The sequence below is a fragment of the Stigmatopora argus genome, chromosome 3 (assembly GCF_051989625.1).
Source record: "Stigmatopora argus isolate UIUO_Sarg chromosome 3, RoL_Sarg_1.0, whole genome shotgun sequence".
Taxonomy (NCBI): Eukaryota; Metazoa; Chordata; class Actinopteri; order Syngnathiformes; family Syngnathidae; genus Stigmatopora; species Stigmatopora argus.
This window is the reverse complement of record NC_135389.1, coordinates 7,439,889-7,462,668: the sequence shown is the minus strand read 5'-3', so window position 1 is coordinate 7,462,668 and position 22,780 is coordinate 7,439,889. Positions and strand designations below refer to the sequence as shown.

Below are 22,780 nucleotides of genomic sequence, written 5' to 3'. Positions count from 1 at the left end.
TGTCTGTTTACAAGATGCTAAATGATGATAAATGTTAAAGACGCTTATTGGAATGTTGCATTTACATAAAAAGAGAAACTTGTTCATGTGAGCACACTCATCAAACAGAATGAGGACATGAATTTAATTAACTAGCTAATGAAATAGCTATACTTAGACATTTTAGTGATGTTATCCTATAAATATATAATGTTCGATGACAGTGACGACAACTTTATCCAGTTTTATGAATATTATTGCCTCTAAATACAAGTTAGACAAAAGAGCTCACGAGTTAGCCTCTATTCATTCATTCATTCATTTTCTGAACCGCTTATCCTCACAAGGTTCGCGGAGGGTGATGGAGCGAGCCTATTCCAGCTGACTTTTGGGTCGGAGGCGGGTTACACGCTGAATCGGTGTCTAGCCGATCTAGTGTTAGCTTACTCTTACCTTATGACACGTGTCAAAGTGGCGGCCCTGGAGCCGAATCTGGCCGGCCGCATCATTTTGTGTGGCCTGGGAAAGTAAAACATGAGTGCCGACTTTCTTTTTTAGGATCAAATTAAAATGAAGAGTATGGATGTGTATTAAATTTCCTGATTTTCCTCCTTTTAAATCAATAATTGTCATTTTTTAATATTTTTTTTTCTGTGTTTTTAGTTCAAAAATCATTTTGTAAAATCTAAAAATATATTTAAAAAAAGCTAAAATAAACATTGTTTTAGTTAGATCTGTAAAAAACTGAATATTCAGGGCTTTTAATCCAGTTCTTTTAATCCATTCATATAAAAAAAATCTAAAGATTATATCTAAAATGGTCCGTCCCACATGAAATCGAGTTGACGTTACCGCGGCCCGCGAACCAACCCGAGTCTGACACCCTTGCCTTATGAGATCACGTATGTCTGCTTGTTTATTCTGTAAATAATTAGCTGGGAGTGGTGGCCTACCTTCAGGCTTTTTAATCCATTCAGAAACCATTTTTTCGGCTTTGGGGCGGGAAAGAACTGCACTCCCCCAGATAATTCTTGGGGTACCTCGTATCCGATTTATGTACGCTATAGGCACAGCGCTTTATCATTTTGGATGTCTGTTGCTTGTTAATCTTTTACGAGGCTTCCGTAAAGTTGTATGGTAGTTGGCAGTCAGGTAAGGCATATAGTAGCCACAGTGTTATCTGAGCAGAAGTAAAAAAGCATTGCGACAATGGAGGAATGGTAAAACTTGACGGAGGTTGTGCCTAATTGCTAGCATGGATGATTGTTCAATGGTCATTGTTGGAGCTTTTTAAGCATTGTTAAAAGAATGTTGTTGTTCTTTCTATAGTCCTTTTAGAATGTTGCAAATATCAAATTCCAAACAGGTGAATATTTTCTAAAGAAAAATCTGTATTATTTATTAATGAATAAATTCAGTAGATATGGCAAATTGAACAATATTTTCTTAGTTGTGCAATGAAAAGTATATCTTCCATAATTTAGACCAGGGGTGTCAGACTCTGGTTGGTTCGCGGGCCGCATTAACGTCAACTCAATTTCATGTGGGCCGGACCATTTTACATATAATATTTAGATATTTTTTTTATAAATGGATTAAAAGAACTGGATTAAAAGAAACATTAAAAACAATGTTTATTTGAGGGTTTTTTTCTTAGTAAGGGAAAATTTCTTTTAATCATTTGTTTTTCATTTCAAAAGGAAACCAAATTTTTCTTTAATTATTTTCCATATTAAAGTGGAAAACAGAAAATAATTTTTAGATATTACAAAATGATTTTTGAACTAAAAACAGAAAAAAATGATTTAAAAAATGATATTATTGATTTAAAAGGGGAAAATCAGGAAATATAATATACATCTATACTCTTCATTTTAATTTGATCCTAAAACAGAAAGTCGGCACTCATGATTTATTTTCCTGGGCCACACAAAATGATGTGGCGGGTCAGATTTGGCCCCCGGGCCGCCACTTTGACATATGTGATTTAAACAAATAAGCATGAAAAAAAAGGTTTTGCATTAACCTAACCAAACTTAACAGGCACAGCCATGGCCCAGAAAAGCTCTTAATATAATATATTTATTCCAGTGTGGGAGTCATCATAATTGTGAGCCTCACGAAGAATATTTGAGGTGTGGTAGAAAAAGAAAGAGCATTGGAAAGCTACAAGTGAGCAGGTATTTCACTGAGAGCATGTGTCTCTTTAAAAGCTGGAGCGTGCTTCTGAGTGGGGGAGTCTGTGTGTGTGGGGGGCGCTGGCTGCATTGGAACAGTCCTCTGTAGTGAGCAGATTTTCTAGGCGAGAGAGGGAGGGAGAGAGGGAGTGAGACAGAGAGAGCGAGAGAGAGAAAAAGAGAGAGAGAGAGGATAAGAAGAAATTGTGGGATCAGGACAAGCAGGCGGACAGGCTATGCGTCAGGCGCTTCTCCACAGGGAAACATGGAAATGAGTATGAGATGCTGAAGAGTGCAGAAGAGAGCAAAACCAGATCGTATAGATGGATATTATCTCATCAAGCGGCTACGCTGAAGGCAACCCACGCAGAGGATAAACCACTTACGGACGCAATGGATTAAAGACCTGCAGACAGACTGAGGGAGAAGACGAAGGAGAAACACGGGCGGAACTATTCATCTATTCACTTATTTATCATCTTTCTGCGGGGAAAGCAAGAGACTGCATTGCTGCTTGCTTGCATTATATGGGCAGAAAAGAAGAAAAAAAATCAACACATTTATTTTTCTCCCTTATGTTTTCCTCCTTTTGTTTTTTTTATCTTGGCTCAATTCGTGTTTGCCAAGCCAAAAGTGAGCTATAGATTCACTTAGTTGTCTGATGTAATGATGCTAAGCTTCATCTCCAAAAGAGGAGTTGAAGACAAACATCACTCTCCGTGGGAGGAAGTATTTTTTGTTGTTGTTTTTTTATTGGAATAATCCAGCAGCATGTTACATACCCGTGAAGAGCAGGCCTCGGTCCTAATTGTGGAAACTTAAGCTTGCAGACTTGATGAGCTACCACCGGGGAGACTTTTGTGCTCCACGCACCATTGTGGAGGCGGAAGAGCACCCAGAGGAGGTTTAGTCAGATTGGAGGCGAGTGAGTGGTGCAGGCCTGCCCATGGCGGTCTGCCGGAGATTTCTTATTGTTTCGTCCACTGCCCATAAGGTATGATGGCATTGATAGGACCACCGTCCATCTGTCTCGGCGCTCTCAGGAGCCGGCAAGTTGGTTGAGTTGGTGCTCCGAAAAAACGACAAGGAGGATGGTGTGAACTATTCAGTAGGCGATCCCCAACTCCAAAGCGCAGGGCCACCTTGTTTCTCTTTGCTCAGTTTGCAAAGTGTACTTGATCCAAGAATAGAGGCCTACGTTGAACCGAGTGGGAGTTTTCTCCCTCCTGCTCACTCCATCCACTTTTCTCCTCCTCATCAGACCTCCACTTCAAAGCTCAGATCCATGGACTGATCCGTATAGCAGCAACCTGTCCTCCTTCCTTCTCCCTCTCTTTTCTTTTTCTTTTCTTTTTCTTTTTGTCGAGGCTTCAGGTGAATTGCCGAGACCTGTTTCATGCATGTCCACTGGAGGCAGATTCAACTTTGACGATGGGGGGTCATACTGCGGCGGGTGGGAGGAGGGAAAGGCGCACGGCCACGGGATATGCACGGGACCCAAAGGCCAGGGCGAGTACTGTGGGTCGTGGGCCCACGGCTTCGAGCTGCTGGGGGTCTACACCTGGCCCAGCGGGAACACTTATCAGGGCACGTGGGCGCAGGGCAAAAGACACGGAGTTGGTGTCGAGAATAAGGGTCGATGGGTCTACAAGGGGGAATGGACGCATGGCTTTAAGGGACGCTACGGTCTTCGGGAAAGCACCGGGATGAGTGGGAAGTACGAGGGAACGTGGAACAATGGGCTCCAAGACGGATACGGCACTGAGACTTACTCTGATGGAGGTAAGATGGACATGACTTTTGTACATGTTATTTTCAGAGTGAATGGAAAAATGTTTCTGACGTCAATACTTAGCTAATTGTTAAGTTAGCTAACTGCGTGGCCAACTGTGTTTCCATAGTTACTGGACACTTGAAGGCAAGTAAATGAGACAGACAACGGTAGATGCGATGATACGATGGCTATCAGGCAATCTTATTGGGTCATCCCAGCCTGCGCGCACACGTAAACACATTTAGAGGTTGCTGTACATGTCTTGAAATAACCATAATCATAAAAATATATCTTTATCAGATGTTCCTATTACTGAGCGATATAAAAATGTTGTTGCCGTTTAATTACCATTGAAAAGGCCTAGGTATCTCAAGCAACGTGAATGTGCACATGCAATCCTCTTTCTCCCTGGCAAATGTTTGAAAGTAGTAGCTTTACAGTATTAAGGTCAGCAAACAGAAATGAAATAGAATAGCACTTAGTCGAGTCCTAAAATCGCAGATGCCGGCACTTTGTGGTCTACAGTGCATGGTGAGTAAAATGAAAGCAAATAAGAGCACATGAATTTTAACATCCCTTTTTCACAGCTCAAATATTTGAACGTTGATCTCCAACTAAACTATTTCCCACCAAAATACACATTATTACATTTTGTAGGTAATCCCTGAGCACACACAGTATGTCACAAGCAAAACAATGGCGGACCATACAACTGCTGTTGTAGTTGTGCCTTTAAAGACTTAACCTAATGTGTGCCACCAATTTCCATTTTCATTTTTTAATAGCACTTGTCCTTTTTTAGGTCATTGGTCAGCTGGAGCGTGTCCCTCCCATGGCTGGTCAGCACTTAATCCCAGTACACATGCAGAGATACAACCACGAGCAATCTAGAATCTTGAATTAACCCATAACAAATAATATACATTTATCCAAGTAAAAGGGAAATTCACTGTTGTAATAGTCGACAGAATATAAGCAAGGGAAGGTAGGCTTGATGAATTGCTAATAATAATAATTTTAATAAAATTCATAAGCACAGCATGATCTGAAGGTCCAGAGACACATGCATATACATGGTAGAATAATTAAAAGTAAAGTTCCTATTCTTTTTTTTTTAACAAAATTAAAATATAATAATATTTTAAGATATAACGTGAGGTTGACCATTAAACAAAACAAAACCTCTACCATTCTGTCACACTAAAGCACCAAATCTCTTTCAACATGTATATTTGACGCCTTTGGTGTCACCAATCCCTTTTTGAGTAACTGTGCATTTCTGCACTGACACGTTATCACTACAAAGATACACACATAAATCTGGTGGTGGATTTGTAAGCAGGGCAAAAGCGATGACAGTAATATCCATGCAGTCGTGTTACATAAGTCTACTACGAACAGCAGGCTTTTCCAGGACAATACTGTTCTGGACCACACACCAGCTCACCCACGTATACACAATCCATCGCGGGCGGTGCGATGATCTACAGAGTAGATTATTTTCAAGGTTTTGTCAGGACAGAGATGCCAGACAGATGTGTTGGAGGAGACAACGTAAAGGATAACTGGATGGACAGCTGTACAGTTGCATGAATCAGTTAGATGAGCACATGACATAACAATGCTTGTCTGGATGATGATGATGATGATGATCATCATACTCAGAACTAGCTTTTCAATCAGGATGCGGGCGGGAGCTAGTGAATGATATAAGGAGTGACCAAAAAGTCACACACATGAAAATGTGTTAGAATCAGTTTGTTGCTTAGATCTCATAGGACTTTTTTCTCAGGACTGGTTTAAATGTGGTGTGCTGGGTGAGGTGAAAACTGAGCAGGGTCAGTTTAGTCTGTGTGGTGGCCATTGAGCAGATTGGACTACTTCAGACCAAGGCTTAAAGTGACTCATATTGTATTTTTTTTGCCTCCTTTAGCCTTATATGGCGACAGGAATCATATTTGGTACATATTTGAGCAATGTGAATTTTTTTTCTCCTGATAAAACTGATGTATAATATTAATATGAATCAAATTTATACAGATAGTTTTTCTTCGTTTTTCCGACTGTAAGTGGTGCAGAGCTGCCAACTACTCCGGAATTTCAGGAGTTTACCCGGAAATGCAACGCAAACTCTGGGACTCTGGACAACCCCCTAAACTCTGGAAATCCCCAAAAATTGTCACTTAATTTTTTTTAAAGCAACCATTTAAGAAAAGCACCAAATTTCAAATTTAAATGCCTCAAAATTCACACCATCGCTACGGTTTCCACCATCTTGATTCAACTGCACTGTAAACCGGAAGAATTTGGTGACAAGAGTGCATTGTGAATCATCCGAGTTACAAGTTCTGACGAATTATTCATCTTGTGCGACTTCAGCGCATATCGATTTTGCGTCAATCACATTCACTCCGGATAATCTCCGGAAATGGGACAAGGGTACTCCTAAAATGGGGTTGTCGGAGGTTGGCAGTTCTGGTAGTGTCTGTATTCGTAATGGTAAAGAAAAACAAAGAGTCTTAATGCTAGTTATTTGGAGGCTAAAGGCTCCAATTAGAGAGCCAGTTAGGGATGTATAACCGTCCAATTTCTGTTTCAATGAGCTGAACTACGTACTGGGCGATAAACACCATGCTTTTTCTTATCTTTCATCAATATGCTTATGCTCTTGCATCCATCTTATCCATCTTTGCTATGCGTCACTTTTAGGAACACTATGCATAGAAAATAAAAACTGTTGAATGAGCAACCACATAAGAACATTGGATATAACAAAAAAGAAAATAGAGATTTGTGCAACAAAACAGTCTGAATGTAGCTTTTAAGAAGGAGGGATTTTCTATGCTTGCGTGAACACATACTTTACAATCAAAGTGGCACTTCTCATTCTCTGTAAATGCTTACAAAAATAATTTGTTCTTGCATTCAGTGGAAATTGAAAGAAGTGAAAATCCAAGCAGACAGTAATGGGATGATAAAGTTTGCTTGGGAAGAAAAGAGATTATACAAATATGTTGTCCATGAAGTGGGGATATGTAGACTACTCAACTCGTGATAATTCATGCTAAGTTTTCTCACTAAACTACTAGTTGGACTACCTCTTGAAACTTCCAGAATGTGAAGAATCATTTTTACAGATTATATATATATATATATATATATATATATATATATATATATATATATATATATATATATATATATATATATATATATATATATATATATATATATATATATATATATATATATATATTAAAGGTTTTGTTCAGTCTATAGCAAATTTCAGTGGTACCTCGAGATACGAGCTTAATGCGTTCCGGAACTGAGCTCCTATGTCGATTTACTCGTAATGCAAATGAACGCTTCCCATAGAAATGAACTAAAAACAAATTAATTCGTTCCAACCCTCCGACAAAGCGTGTGCGGTCGATTGGTTGCCGGTCTTTTGCGACCAATCGACCGTGTACCCCGACAAAGCACCAAAAACAGGATATTGGATTGGAATGACATTTTTATTTGTTGTGATTTGCCATCTATGAACAAGGTAACAAATAACTAGTGGTTTAATAGTACCGAAATGTGTTTAATAGTATACTAAGATTAGACGGATTCCGCGGAGGGGAGAGAGAAACTTTGCACGGCAACGTGCTCGTAACATAACATAAACAAATTTAAATGAACTTGGATTACGATGCAGACACACTCGAAAATAAATTTACTAATCTAACCATACACTAAACTTAATTCTAATTTTGTTTTAAATGTTTATACCTTTCTTCTCCCGGGTTGGCTCTATTTGCCAAGCCTCCGCCCTGACTTTCAGATGCAACCTATCAAGGGTTGTTTGCTTTTGTCTTCCCTTCAAAATATTCCCAAAATGATGCAAATAAATGTCCTCACAATAAGATAACGCACGGCCACTTGCCAACTTGCCCGGGAAGTAGTACTCCTCTCGTATTAGCAAACAAGCTCCGCCATTCACACTAACTAACGGGAAAAAAAACACAGAAAAAATGCAACGCTCCGCCCAGTGCTTGCAGAGACATTACACGAGGGAGTTGCGGGGAGAGCGACAGTGCCCATGATGTTCTTATGAGCAGCCTCTCGCGTCCGCTGTATGCTCGTATATCAAAATGTATCTCGTATCTCAAGACATATATTTGCTCAAAATTTTACTCGTATCTCAAATTGCTCGTATGTCGGGGCACTCGTATGTCGAGGCATTACTGTATATCTGGAACATGCTTAAACAATGCATTGTGTTCTGATGATATATTCCTTATCTGAAGGATTCAGTTCAACAAACCTCATTTTACGTAACTCAGCGTGTAAATAAATGCATGTTTATTGTTGTGATCTCTATGAAAATTGCAACTGAAACATTCAGACAATTACACTTATGCATCTCCTATTAGCAAATCATAGGTTTTAGTTTTACTGCTCTTTTAAGGTCTTAATCTGAGGCATCACTCCTTCCTTATGTAGGGTAAACTACTGTAGTATCACGTCTCATACCTACTGCAGATCCAACTCTCCACTCTTCTCTTCACTACTGTTTATCTGACATGAAGCAGCACTACACTTTTTACTCCTCCTACATTTTTTGTCCTCCCACCTTTCCCTTTCCTCCCACAGCGCACTGCATTTCCACAGAGCTCCTCTATACAGTACAGTGGGTTTCCATAGCAACGCACACCAATGTGCAGCAGGTCAACATGTCGCAAGAGACTCTGTACCTCACTGCTATTGGCCACTCGGCAGCTTTATGTGACCATGATTGGCCCACTTGGTCTTCCGGGCTAATGGTGTTTACTGAGATGAGGAGCTAAGCTGACTGATTACAATCCATGTAGAGACATAGACAAAAACACAAGTACAATAAGGAAGAGAGCAGTTGAGAGACAGATTATTTGTCACTGTGTTACACAGATATACCAGTCAGGGATTAGAGAAGCCACTTGTTTTTTGTGTGTGATTGCTTAAAGATACACTGAAGTGATTTTATTTATTATTTTTCATAACCTTTAATGCCATTTTACTAGGAATGCATGCCAATTTAAATTGGTATTTTTCCCTGGTTTTCTGTAAAATCTCAATTCTCATTGATATACATCTGACTGGATCCAATTTGAATGTTCAATAGCTATTGAATATGATAGGCCATTGCTGGAGTGAGTTTGTTGGTGGGAAGCTCGTAGGTGTTGGCAATGCGTGTGGTAACTAAGATTCTTCAACTCAATCAAGCTTTTCACACAACTACCGTATTTTCTCGAATATACGCCGCATTTGTGGCAAAAAAATGATGACTGAATTGAAGGTATGGCTTATATGTGCACAAATTAGACTTGACATGCACGAAACTGACAGGTGACAAAGAAGAAACGCCATAACGCAAGACAAAGTGGCCGATACGGTCATTTATTTCAAAATAGAGAAAAGATAAACAGATAAAATGCAAATTTTTTTTAAATTTTGACTTCTATAAATGAATTTCAAGAAAAAAAAAACACATCTTGCATAAAACGTGAATAAACTCACTTGTGCCTTCACATCCCAATAGTTGTTAAGGCTGATTGAATGTCTTGCGGTCAAACATTAAAATATCAGCCTTGATACTTGCGTAATGTGTGTCTCATGCTATTATTGCACCCAAAGACTTGGTGAAAAGTAGACTGCTACGGACAGACTTACTGTATGTATTGCTCACGTGACTTCTTTTTTGCATTTTTCTACATGCAGGCAACACCCTTTCGGAATGTGCAATCCAGCAGACGATCCTTTAGATTCATACAGTATCTCAGAAATATCACGTGCGATGATTTTTCTTAAGATTTTCCCTTCAAAGTAACACATTTGTACTCCCAAAACAATGAAGATGGAGGTGACAATTGTGAATCAGAGGGCGTCTTATACGAGAGTAATTGTAAAAATCAACGGTTTTAAGGCAATCTTATGGGTGCGCCTTATACACGGATGCGGCTAGTATGTGTGAAAATACGGTACATCAGTTAACAGACACTCATTTGATACTCCCACTTCAGCTGGGTTACATGCACAACCTTAAACTGGAACTTCCTGGTTCTAAAAGGCTTATATATGACTATTCTAATAAAACATTCAGATTGGCTGCCTAACCAATTCAGGGCATCCCTTGCCTGCTGCTCATGGTTGGATGGGATAGGGCAGGGGTGGGCAAACCGGTCCTCGAGGCCCGCTGTGGGTGCAGGTTTTTGTTGCAACCGATCCAGCAAAGACACTTAAACCAATGAGATTTCTGCAGAAAACAAGAAGCACCTGACTGCAATCCACTGATTGCACTCATAGGACACCAGATTGGTGAAAAGGTGTCATCTTTATGGGTTGGAATGAAAACCTGCACCCACTGCGGCCCTTTGTGGAATAGTTTGCCCGTCCCTGGGATAGGGTCCACCACACCCGGCGACCCTTGTGAGGATAAGCGTTGTGGAAAATGAATGAATATCACAGTCACACTTTTGATGCCACACACTGACATGGTGGATTAAGGCTGGAGTTCATTATTATATTTGTTATATCGTAGACATCCGCTGGCGAAGAAAAAAAAGTTGATCAATAGTGAGGCGAGAGGCAGATTTTTTTTTAGAGGGGTTTCAAACAAGCCGAGTAAACTGCTTCTCGGCTTGCTATATGGCAAAAGGCTGGGAGGGGTGGGGATCAAGGAATTGATTGCGTGATAAAAGCATACTAAACCACCACAAATAATAATAATAATATATGTTTGGTGCATCTCAGTAAAGAATAATGAAGTGGGAACCTCCAAAGGTTTTCTCAGTGCTTAATATTTCCAATATTAGTGGGCGCAGATAAAAAATGGGGGGGCAGGTAATTACATAATAATGCATGACAAGTCATCAAACCATAACCAATTTACAAACTGGTCATTCGGAGGCAGAATTCACTTCTAAAAGATCGCAATGAAAAAACTACATAGTAACACTTCAAACCAGCACAATACAATTTCGACCTAAAGTACCGTAGCCATGAAATATTGGAAAATGACTTTAGTACCTCTTTAATATGGCGAAAGCCACTGTAAAGAATCATTCGCATCCATTCTGCAGATTCAAACAAGAAAAAAACACAAAACCATCTGAAACTATTACTTGGGTCATAGACGCTGAATTGAGATTTAATTTCCCCCCAGTGTTGGCGATGGATTTGTGCCAGTTAGTGACTTTTTAGGCGCATGGACAACCTGTCGCTAAATTCTGTTGAAGGCTCACTGTGACCCTCAACAGGATACAAAATTGACAGATGAATGGCGTTCCATTTGCTCCTCCTCATCAATGTCAATTATACCACTGGAAGACTAAGGAGATAATCCTTTTGTTCTTCACAAAGGTAGAAATGGGATCACATAAAACAATTCTCATATTCTGTAGGCCTCTTACGTGTCTGAGAAGATTTTAAATTAGCAATTATTACTTTCACATTATATAATATTAGTGTGAAACAACTACTGGATGATCAATGGTAAAATAGAAAATGAGTGAGAGAACGTAAAAATCTTATTTACATTTATTGGTTTCGAGCATGAGCCGCCTCGTGGTGAAGAGGTTCACTCGCCTGACATCGGGGCGGGCAGGCGTGGGCTCAATTCCCGCTAGTGGCGGTATGATTGGGGGTGCGGATGGTCGTTTGTCTCTCCGTGTGCCCTAGGGCTGACTGGCGACCAGTCTAGGATTTAGTCTGCCTTTCGCCTGAAGACAGCTGGGTTAGGCTCCAGCAACCCCCGCAAACTGATGAATGAATGAATGGTTTCAAGCATTCATAGACGCAATTAAAAAAACAATTTACATGCCAATCATGCGGAAGGGACTTTATGATGTATACATAGATATAGTGTTTTGACTGGTTCATTTATACAGTGGTACCTCGACATACGAGTGCCCCGACATACGAGCAATTTGAGATACGAGTAAAATTTCGGGCAAATATTTATCTTCAGATAGGAGACAAATTTTGATATATGAGTAATGTCTCTGCGAGCACTGGGCGGAGCGTTGCATTTTTTCAGTGTTTTTTTTCCCGTCGCTAATACGAGAGGAGTACTACTTCCTGGGCAAGTTGGCAAGTGGTGGTACGTAACGTTATCCTATTGTGAGGACATTTGTGTGCATCATTCTGGGAATATTTTGAAGGGAATACAAAAGCAAACAACCCTCGATAGGTTGCATCTGAAAGTCAGGATGGAGGCTTGGCAAATAGTGCCAACCTGAGTGAAGAAAAGTATCAAATTTAAAACAAAATTAGAATTAAGTTTAGTGTAAGGTTAGGTTAAACTTATTTTTGAGCGTGTCTGCATCGTAATCAGAGTTGATTTAAATTTGTTTATGTTTTGTTACGAGCGCGTTGCTGTGCAAAAACATATACGTCCAAACACGTACTGTGACTGTCGGTCACAGCAAGATGTTGAAGTGAGAGCATCACCATATCACTATCTTGTGGAGAACATAGTAGTCCCTTTTTTGGTGTGAGCTACTTTAAAGGTCATCCTTTATCCAATGTCTATTGAACTGCATTAATCCCCAAAGAACATGCTGTACTATCTTGTTACTGAATAGTTTCACTTTTGTAGTCTCTGACTTGTTAGAATGGTTTATAATCTGAAGTGTTGATGTCAGCGTGGATTTCTTGACACATACACTGCTATAAATATGCATAAAAAAGAGACACACAGTATAAGCAAAAGAGTGTGATGATGCACTACATCAGTGGTATCCTGCAGCGCATGGAACACCTATTGTGAACGGCTGGCAAACATTTAGGGCAAAAAACGTGACAAGAAGGCTGCATGAAGGCAAAAAGGGAGAACATTTATAAATAATTGAGGTAGATGAACATTTAGGCCAATTGTTGGTGCAGTGGTTCTTTTGCCCGACTTGGTTTGGGCAGCGTGGGATCGATTCCCACCAAGCGACTGACTGACTGACTGGCGACCAGTCTAGGGTGTGGTCCGCCTTTTGCCTGAAGTCTGCTGGGGTAGCCTACTGCCCACGACCCAGACAATGATAAGCAGTAGTGAAAAAGAATATTCTTAAAAGCGTTTTTTACGCATAAGGAAATAGATTCACCACATTTTTGGAAGCTTGAACTAATTCACTGCCATTGACTAGGGTGGATGAGTGATTAGCACATCGGCCTCACAATTATGGGGTCGAGGGTTCAATCCCAGGTGGGTCCTCACTGTGTGGAGTTTGCATGTTCTCCCTGGGCTTGTGTGGGTTTTTCTCCAAGTACTCTGCTTTCCTCCTACATCCCCAAAACATGCTTGGTAGGCTGGTTGATCACTCTAAATCAGGGGTCTCAAACTTGCGGCCCGCGGGCCAACTGCGGCCCGCGGGACGATAATTTGCAGCCCCCGTCTTAATATGAAAGATCGATTTTTTTTTTTTTAATTTTTTTTTTTTTTTTTTTTTTTTTTTTTTAACCCCTTTCCCCATGATGGCGCCGTTTAAGTGGCAGCCAGTGGCAGTAGCTCTGTCCACTCATGTTTTTCTTGTTTTACAGCATGTTTTACATGAAAAATTAGAGGGAACATTGACATGCACCTGCTTGTGGCAGGTGTGATACTGGTGTGCCGATAGCAAGCAATGATGATGTCGTGACCGGATGATTCGCCTAAAGACGTTTCGCCGACGGACGTTTGACAGACGGACAGGTCGTACTAGTGTTTGTTAGTTTAATGATTAAATACAAATACTAGTATTTGTATTTAATCATTAAACGCTGTTTTCAGCTGGATTTGACCGAATTTGAGAGCATTTTGAGCCGTTTGGCGAATGGACGTCTATAGACGTTTTTTTGCCTCCATCGCGATATCATCCAGTATTTGTATTTAATCATTAAATGCTGGTTTAGGATGGATTTGACCCGATTGCTGTCATTTTACGGCTCGGTTCTGCTACATCTGCCTGCCCGAGAGTGCTTATTCCCGGACTGCCATTGATGGTAGACGAACATTGATTTTTACTATAATTTGGACAACACCGGCGGCGGGCCGGATTAAAAATCCTAACGGGCCGTATATGGCCCGCGGGCCGAGGTTGAAAAACTTGTACACACACGATCCGGCGGGGCGAGCGTTCGAATCCCGTTTCGGCGAAACCTCCGTTCGGCCGAATGAACGTTCGGTGGAACGTCCATTCGGCGACCTGCACGTCTGTCAAACGTCCGTCGGCGAAACGTCTTTAGGCGAATCATCCGAGTACCGATGATGTCGCTCACACTGGTACTCAGTGCGCTCAGGGAGGTTGTCTTTCTGCTCAGACCAACAAAAAATTAGAGGGAACTTTGGTTCGGAGCTGAATGAACCAATCACGGTGAGGTATACGGCTCTGGAGGGCGGGACATCGGCCGGGCTGTCCAGTGCCTCGCTCACTCACTCATTCATTCCTCCAATCAGCTGGGCGGAGGAGAAGCCGTGAGGCCGATCCCTCCGCTCGGCGCGCACACTCCTCCGCTGCTCTCAGCATAGAACTGAATGAGGCGCTATGATCCGTGATCCAGCCTGTGTCAGTGTCTGTAGCCATCTCCGCGATTGAAACGGAGAGCGAAAGTGCACATGCGCCACAAACCCGCGCGACTGAATGTGAAAGATCAACCCGAGACTCATTCCAAGTGGAAAAACATATTACAGAGCCCCAGAGATGTCTCTTTCAAAGCCTGCCGTGAAGAGAAAGGTCGGTGATGAGCACAGACAGTTTCAAGAAAAGTGGGGAGTGCAATATTTCTTTGTTGAACACAGGGGCACCCCGACGTGTCTCATTTACACTGAAAAAGTTGCGGTGCACAAGGAATACAATTTGAAACGTAATTGTACTATGAGACATGCTGAGGAGTACGAAAAATACCAGGGAGATGAGAGAGCCAACCAGGTTGCCAGTCTTAAAACACGTCTTCTGAGGCAACAGGATCTCTTCAAGAAGGCTACCAAAGACAGTAATGCAGCAGTCAAAGCTAGCTACGCCGTTTGTGAGTTGATTGATCCTGTGCTAAGTGATCCCAAATGGCTCATGGACTTGGCTTTTCTTGTTGATATCACACATGAGCTTAATGTACTGAACAAGAAGTTACAAGGCCAGGGGCAACTTGTCAGTGCTGCCTATGACAACGTGAGAGCATTCTGCACTAAACTTGTGTTATGGAAAGCCCAGCTCTCTCAGACAAACCTTTGCAATTTCCCAGCATGCAAGGCTCTCGTGGATGCAGGCACACCATTCAGTGGTGAGAAGTATGTTGAGGCCATTTCGAAGCTACAGGAGGAATTTGATCACAGATTTGCAGACTTCAAGACACACAAAGCCACATTTCAAATTTTTGCGGACCCCTTCTCCTTTGATGTGCAAGATGCCCCTCCTGAGCTTCAAATGGAGCTCATTGACCTGCAGTGCAACTCTGCACTCAAAGCCAAGTTCAGGGAGGTGAGTGGAGAAGCAGACAAGCTTGGGCAATTTTTGAGAGAGTTGACCCCCAGCTTCCCTGAACTTTCCCGAAGGTTCAAGCGGACCATGTGCCTTTTTGGGAGCACATACTTGTGTGAGAAGCTCTTCTCCACCTTGAACTTCAATAAGTCCAAGTACAGGTCCAGACTTACTGATGAGCATCTTCAAGCTCTACTGAGGGTCTCCACTGCTTCCTCCCTCAAGCCAAATGTGACTATGTGAGAAGAAGCGCTGCCAGGTCTCTAGCAGCAAGGAGTAGGCAAAAGAAGCCGTGTTCAGAATATTTCATGTTCAATGTTCCATTCAAGTTCAGAAAGTTAAAGGTTAAAGAGCTGTTAATACAGACATTTGAAACGGAATAAAAATAATTCATTTTCTCTACTTAGCCAGCCAGTGTATATCTACTGTATGCTCATTAGTATTATTTGGTTTTATATTACTGATTGATTTATTTTTTATTCATCTTTAAGTTAATTTATTTAATTCATTATTTTTTGTTAAAAAATAAAGATATTTTATAACGTTGGAAAGTTTTATCAGTGCTTTTCTTGTGGAAATCCTGATGCGGCCCAGTCTCACCCAGACTCGGCCTCTAGCGGCCCCCAGGTAAATTGAGTTCGAGACCCCTGCTCTAAATTATATACATTAATTGCAAGAACACAAAATTTACCAAATAAGACGAAATTGTCAATAAAATGTACCTGCCACTCCAAATAAATCGAACAACTCATATGTATTGTTTAATCTTGCCCCTCTATATAATGATTACACTTCAGAGGCTACAAGATTAGGAAAGCAATGCAGTGTTTCTTCAATATGCCAGAATAGAGTAACGTCTTGTAGTCTTCCTTCCCTGTGGATTTCTCATTATAACAAACCAGAATATATAGCAGCAATATAAGCAATATTCATTCATTCATTTTCTGCACCACTTCTCATCGCAAGGGTCACGGGGGGTGCTGGAGCTTATCCCAGCTAACTACAAGCACCGGGTGGGGGGAAATCTGAATCGGTGGTCAGCTAATTGCACGGCACAAGGAGACGGACAACCATTCATACCTTGAGGCAAATGAGAGTTTTCAATCAGCCTACCCTGCATGTTTTGGGGTTGTGGAAGGAAACCAGAGTACCTGGAGAAAACCCACGCAAGCCTGAGAAGCACATGCATACTCCACACTGACCCATCCACCAGGCCGCCTATAGCATAATAATAATAATAATGATAATGATAATGATGATGACGATGACGATGACAATTGATGATTGATGATGATGATAATGATGATGACGACGATGACGATTGATGATGATGATTGATGATGATAATAATACAACAATAATAATAATAACAGTAATAAAAATAACAATAATAATAACAACAACTACAATAATAATACAATAATAATAATAAAATAGTAATAATAATTATTATTATATGCACATTCCTTCTTATGTAATGGTAGTTAGGGTGTTCAAAATGTGGATTAGTGAGCTGTCTGTAATACAAACATTTCCCAAATCTCTTTTGGATTTAGCCAGGGTCAGTGCTGATTCAGAAATAATTGGTCATACCTTTTAGAGAGTTTGCCCAGAAAGCACTTATAGCTCTTTTCTGGATTATCACGAATCAACATGCTCGTTATGTCATAAATTTCAATTGATCAAGGGCCATACATGCAAACATTTCAAATAAAACATTTCAGAACCATCCATCCATCAACCCCTTCAATCATTTATTCATTTATTCATTCTGTACTGTTTATGTCACAAGGCCTGCAAGGATGCTGGAGTCTATCCCACCTGACTATGAGCAGTAGCCAGGATATGCCCTGCACTGGTTGCCAGCCAATCGCAGAACATAAAAACAAATTTAAAAAGTTCATTCAGCCTACCGTTCAGGTTTTTGCTCTTGGGAGGTAACCATAGTACCTGAAGAAAACCCACACAGGTACATGGAAAACATGCAAAACCCCAGTAGGGACTGAACTCTGGGATTATGTTTCTTATGAATCATGTTTCTATCAACTGATATAAGGCAAGGTTTAATAAATTAGAGATGACTAACTTATATGATGCATTTCTGTGCTTTTTACATCTTGTAAACCAAGCATTACACACTACAATATCAACTATAACGGCCATAACCAAACTTATCCGATGAAATGAGATTGTCACTCCTTTCCCCTGGAATAAAAGAAACTAGAAGTACGTATGACTATGATTGACTTGCAACCAAATCAGGTTGCTGCTTGGGATAGGCTTCAGTATCCTGCGAGCCTTGTGAGGATAAATGACTTGAGAATGAAGGAATGAATGCAATTATGAGCTATTTGCTTTTTATTTATTGAATGAAAGTGACCTACTTATGACTACGACTACGTGCATCTTTGACCTGATGGTGGGCAGTCAAGACAATAAATCAGATTCACAGAAAGAATATTTTCATCAATGAATCAACATGCTTCCTTTTGATAACCAGAGTATGTTGTAGCATTGTATTACATCAATGATTTTATCTCCTGTTTTTTTTCTAATGAGAATTGCCCTTAGTTGAGTTTGCTTTATGTTCTAGCGCATGCGTCGGGAAACATTTTGACGAAGAGCCATACACAATTCATATTTCCAAACATTATTCCTTGACAGCCATACTCAGGATGTAAAAGTAAAAATACATGTAAATGTGTGCATGCGGCCCGGTGGCGCAAGTGGTTAGCGTGTTGGCCTCACAGCTCTGGGGTCCTGGGTTCAAATCCAGGTCACATCCACCTGTGTGGAGTTTGTATGTTCTCCCTGGGCCTGTGTGGGTTTTCTCTGGGTACTCCGTTTCCTCCCACATTCCAAAAACATGCATGGTAGGCTGATTGGACACCCTAAATTGCCCCTGATTCAGGGTGTCCCCTGCCTCTGGCCTGGAGTCAGCTGGGATAGGCTCCAGCACCCCCCACAACCCTAATGAAGATAAAGTGGATCAGAAAATGAGATGAGATGAGAGAAAATGTGTGCATTTATTAATCATTTCACCACTTTGAAAGTAAAAAAAAGTCTGAATTCTTTTGAGAACATTTCTTCACTGTTGCTAATCAATGAGTATCAATGAGAGTATGCATGCAGAAGAGTCTAATGAAGAAAAATTATGATTAAAAAGGCGTTAGAGATAATGTCGGCGCCACACATATTGCCATGTGACGCTCCCATTGGTGCATTAGCGGTTCCCATATTTTACGACAGGTTAGCGGAGAGCCATATACACCCATCAAATGAGCCACATATGGCTCTCGAGCCATAGGTTCCCTACCCCTGTTCTAGCGTGTACAAAAAAAACAAGCCATAACAACAGTTACATTTCCAATAATATATCATAGATGTGCAACCGGTTCAGTGTTTACCTCGCCTCCTGCCCATTGTCAGCTGGAATACACTCCAGCTCTCCCACCACCCTTGTGAGGACAAGCTGTACGGAAATAAATGAATGAAATCATCGCAAAGAAAGCGTTGTTTGCCTAACCTGATATGAAGTGTTCACTGCACAGACCGAATCCATTGGTTAAGGGCGCCTGGCATTTCCTTTTCTCTTGCATTCGCTTTTAGCTCTTTGTAAGGCTGTCTTTCATTTTTGCCGGCTTTCCAGATCTATGTAATTCACCTATTTTAACCATGTTCTTTTATGATATAATATTGATATGCCACACTTGTAATTTATTTGTATTAGACTGACTTGGTCTTTAAGTCAATGCATTATATCTTTGTAGTCCTTTGTGGCATAACGTTTTACATTTTTTTATGTTAATCAGATTTATTAGAAACATATTGAAATTGCCCTAGAAAACATCAAACACATTTTCTCACACAACCTTTTGAGAAAATGATTTCTGAAACTGCAAATGAAACAGATGCAAAAACAAAGACATTTAGACGCGGGCCACTTCGGGTCAGCTCAATGCTTTAACTGTCTTATTTTTGAAAGGCATTTTTTATAAGCTGCAAGTTTTATTTCCTCAATCGTCTTAGAAATATTCTTAGGTAGGTGTCTGCCCTCTGTCAACATAGAGCTGATGTGACTTGCTGAAAAGCTGTTTTTTACACATAGTATCACAGATTCTGGATATCTGGATGACCCCTTTTCTCTTTAGCCTGGTAGACACGATGTCCAATATTTTCCCCAAAAAATGAAATTAGATTTGATTAGAACTTTATTTCATCCCGTATTCGGGAAATTTCTTGGTTGCAGTAGCAAGACAGACACAAGACACACAAGACATTGTAGACCTAGGTAAAAAACTGGAGCCACACACAGGAAGTCCACAAGGTGGGGCCACAGAAAATCTTTCCACTTTCTGTCAGTGAGAGAAGCCTCAAATTTATCTGGGTGTGGTTGGTTGTGACTTTTTCTTTGCATAAGGCAGTTTTAATTGTCATTTGTTGATGTAGTTTGGTAAACCTGGTAAACAGATAAATGCTTTGTGAAGTGTTTCTGGTCCCACATGGCAATATCCTTGCCACATTGATGCTAAATTTAGCAGGAATTGAAGGTCATGAAGGCCGTTGTTGTTTTTCAGGTTTGATGATACGTTCAGATATTTCTCCAAATTTTCTGAAGCTTTTGATGGTATTGTGAATCTGATATGATGAAATTTATTGCACATTTATTTTGGGAATTCATGTTTAACTGTTGGACTTTTTGGGGTCCCGCAGTTGTTCAACAAGTGATGATCCTTTCTCCAATTTTATGTAAAAACTAGGTACTTTAATTCTCTTAAACCCAAGTTTAACAGAATTTGTATACAACTTGATCATTAGCTACTGGTGAAACTAATATTTTTTCTTTATTATTCATTTGAAAAAAGTTTGAAAAGGATTTGCAAAGCATCATATTACATTTTTGTGTTTTAAAACTAAATCAAACGGGGTTGGATGAGCCCATAAAATCGTAAAGATGTTGCAAATGAAGACAATTTGAATTTGCTTATAGGATTATAGCAAAAACAAAAAGTGCTGACCGCGTATAGTTCATTTTTGCAAGTCACACCAAGAATGATTTGGTGGGCCAGATTTGGACTTTAGACTTTTAGACTTCAACATCATTGCTGTAGGTGTGCTGGATTGATGCATATACTTTTCTTGATACGCGTAGTGTCCATGCTAGTTTAGTTGGATTAATCCATGTCCCCAAGTTTTACACAAAAACACATTATTCATACTCCAAGTATAGTTTGAAATATTCTTTGGTCTATGTGCTTTATGCTTGGGGGTTTGCTTAAAAATATGGAATATGTACGTGTTGTCTGCTAAAGTGTATTTTAAACCCTTGCCATAGTAAACATGCATGAGCAAATTGTGGAGCTTGTGTGATGTTTCTGCCACTTTGATTTCCCTCTCGTTAACACTCTTCTGCGTGGCTGACTCGTGCTACAGTAGCCACAGCCTGAATTATAGGCCCATATAATTCCAGAGTCCTTCCTGTTCCCCTCCGGGCAGACTCTGAAAAATCGTTTTGGCATGTGACTTGCGACTATATGTACAGGGAGCTTTACATACCTAGTTCTCGTTACACACGTCAGTAGAGAGGCGTGACTAAAAGCTGCTGCAGCTCTTGTATATTGGGACATTGTCAGAGGATACATTTGACAATGAAGAAACACTTTACTTTGCTCTGCTTTTGGATTCTAATTTAAAAAATCCATGTGGCCCATTACATTTCATTATCAAAATGGTCTGTTTGAATTGGATTTAGAAAAGAGCAGCTCCACCAAAAAGCCTGCTACGCAGGCTCCGTTTTTCAGCACCATGGAAAGCGACAAGCACCATCGTGTCCCTGCATATATTACAAACAGATGCTTTTAACTGAAGGTTAGTTTAGAATTTTACAGATGAGAATACGATTTTAGGCACAACGAAATCACATAGAGATTTACTTAGATACGCACAGCCCCCGCCAAGTATTCACGCTTTTCCCGTGTTCATTATGTTACAGCCTCATTGCACAGTGGGGACATTTCATTTATATCCTCAAAATCAAGAAAGAACATCCCATGAATGGCAGTGTAATTTTTCTTAAAGCTAAGAACAAAATCACCTGCAATAAGTATTTACATCATTTGCCACAGATCATAGAATTGAGCAGATCATCCTTGATCGGATGTTCCTAAATCTACATTGAAGTCCACCTGTGGTTGTTACAGTTGAATGGACATGATTTGGCTATATTATGCGTCACAGGTGGCACTAAATGTCAGAGCACAAACCAAGCACGAAGTAAAGTAAACTGCCTGTTGACCAAGGGTGTCAGACTTGGGTTGGTTCGCGGGCCGCATTGACGTCAACTCGATTTTATGTGGGCTGGACTATTTTAGATATAATATTTAGATTTTTTTTTTATAAATGGATTAAAAGAACTGGATTAAAAGCCCTGAACATTCATTTTTTTACAGATCTAAAACAATGTTTATTTTAGCTTTTAAAAAATATTTTTAGATTTTACAAAATGATTTTTGAACTAAAAACACAGAAAAAAATGATTAAAAAATTACAATTATTGATTTAAAAAGGGGAAAATCAGGAAATTTTATATACATCTGTACTCTTAATTTTAATTTGATCCTAAAACAGAAAGTCGGCACTCATGATTTTCTTTCTCGGGCCGCACAAAATGATGCGGTGGGCCAGATTTGGCCCCCGGGCCGCCACTTTGACACCTGTGCTGTAGACCTTCCGATATGGAATTCTCTCTAGACACAAATTTAGTTGGGGAGCTGATCAAAAACCTGTTGTTTACTTTGTCAGAGCTCCAGCAGTCCTATTTGGAGAGAGTAAAACCTCCCAGAAATATTTGCAGCACTCCACCAATCAAGCCTGTGTGGTAAAGTGGCCAGACATTACCCACTTAATAAAAATCACATGGCACCCTGTCTTGATTTTCCTCAAAATCACCTCAGGCTTTCTCAGCCCATGAGGAAAATAATTTTGTTATCTGAAGAAACAAAAAAGAACTATTAATTGAAAGTAGGTAAATGTCAAGTGTTATATAGGGACAGAAACAGGCACCAATCATCACCTGACCTATAGTACCCTCCTTATGATTAAGCATTAGGGTATGCTGTGAGGGTATTAAACAGAAAAAAGGAAGTTAGATAGATGCAACGATGTCCAAAGACATCATGGGTGAAAACCTTTTTAGAACAACTCTGTGAATGTCCTTGAGTGGCCAGCTACATTTTAATCCGATCGAACATCTCCTGAGAGATCTGAAAATGGCAACTACGTTCCCTATACAACCTAATGGAGCTTGAGTGGCGCTGCAAAGAGGAATGGCCTAAACTGTCTAAACTCTAAAGATAGGTGGGTCAAGCTTTTCTTATAACATTCAA

The 22,780-nt window shown here is 40.3% G+C and overlaps 1 protein-coding gene across 1 annotated transcript in view; it reads left to right on the top strand.

The window, feature by feature from the left end:
- Window positions 1-2,286: 2,286 nt before the first annotated feature.
- jph3b (junctophilin 3b) overlaps window positions 2,287-22,780 on the top strand; it is a 50,885-nt gene continuing 30,391 nt past the window's right edge. Inside the window, exon 1 of the mRNA XM_077596839.1 lies at window positions 2,287-3,938. Coding sequence (XP_077452965.1) covers window positions 3,557-3,938 — 382 coding nt within the window. The 5' untranslated portion in view covers window positions 2,287-3,556. The remainder of the gene's footprint in view (window positions 3,939-22,780) is intronic.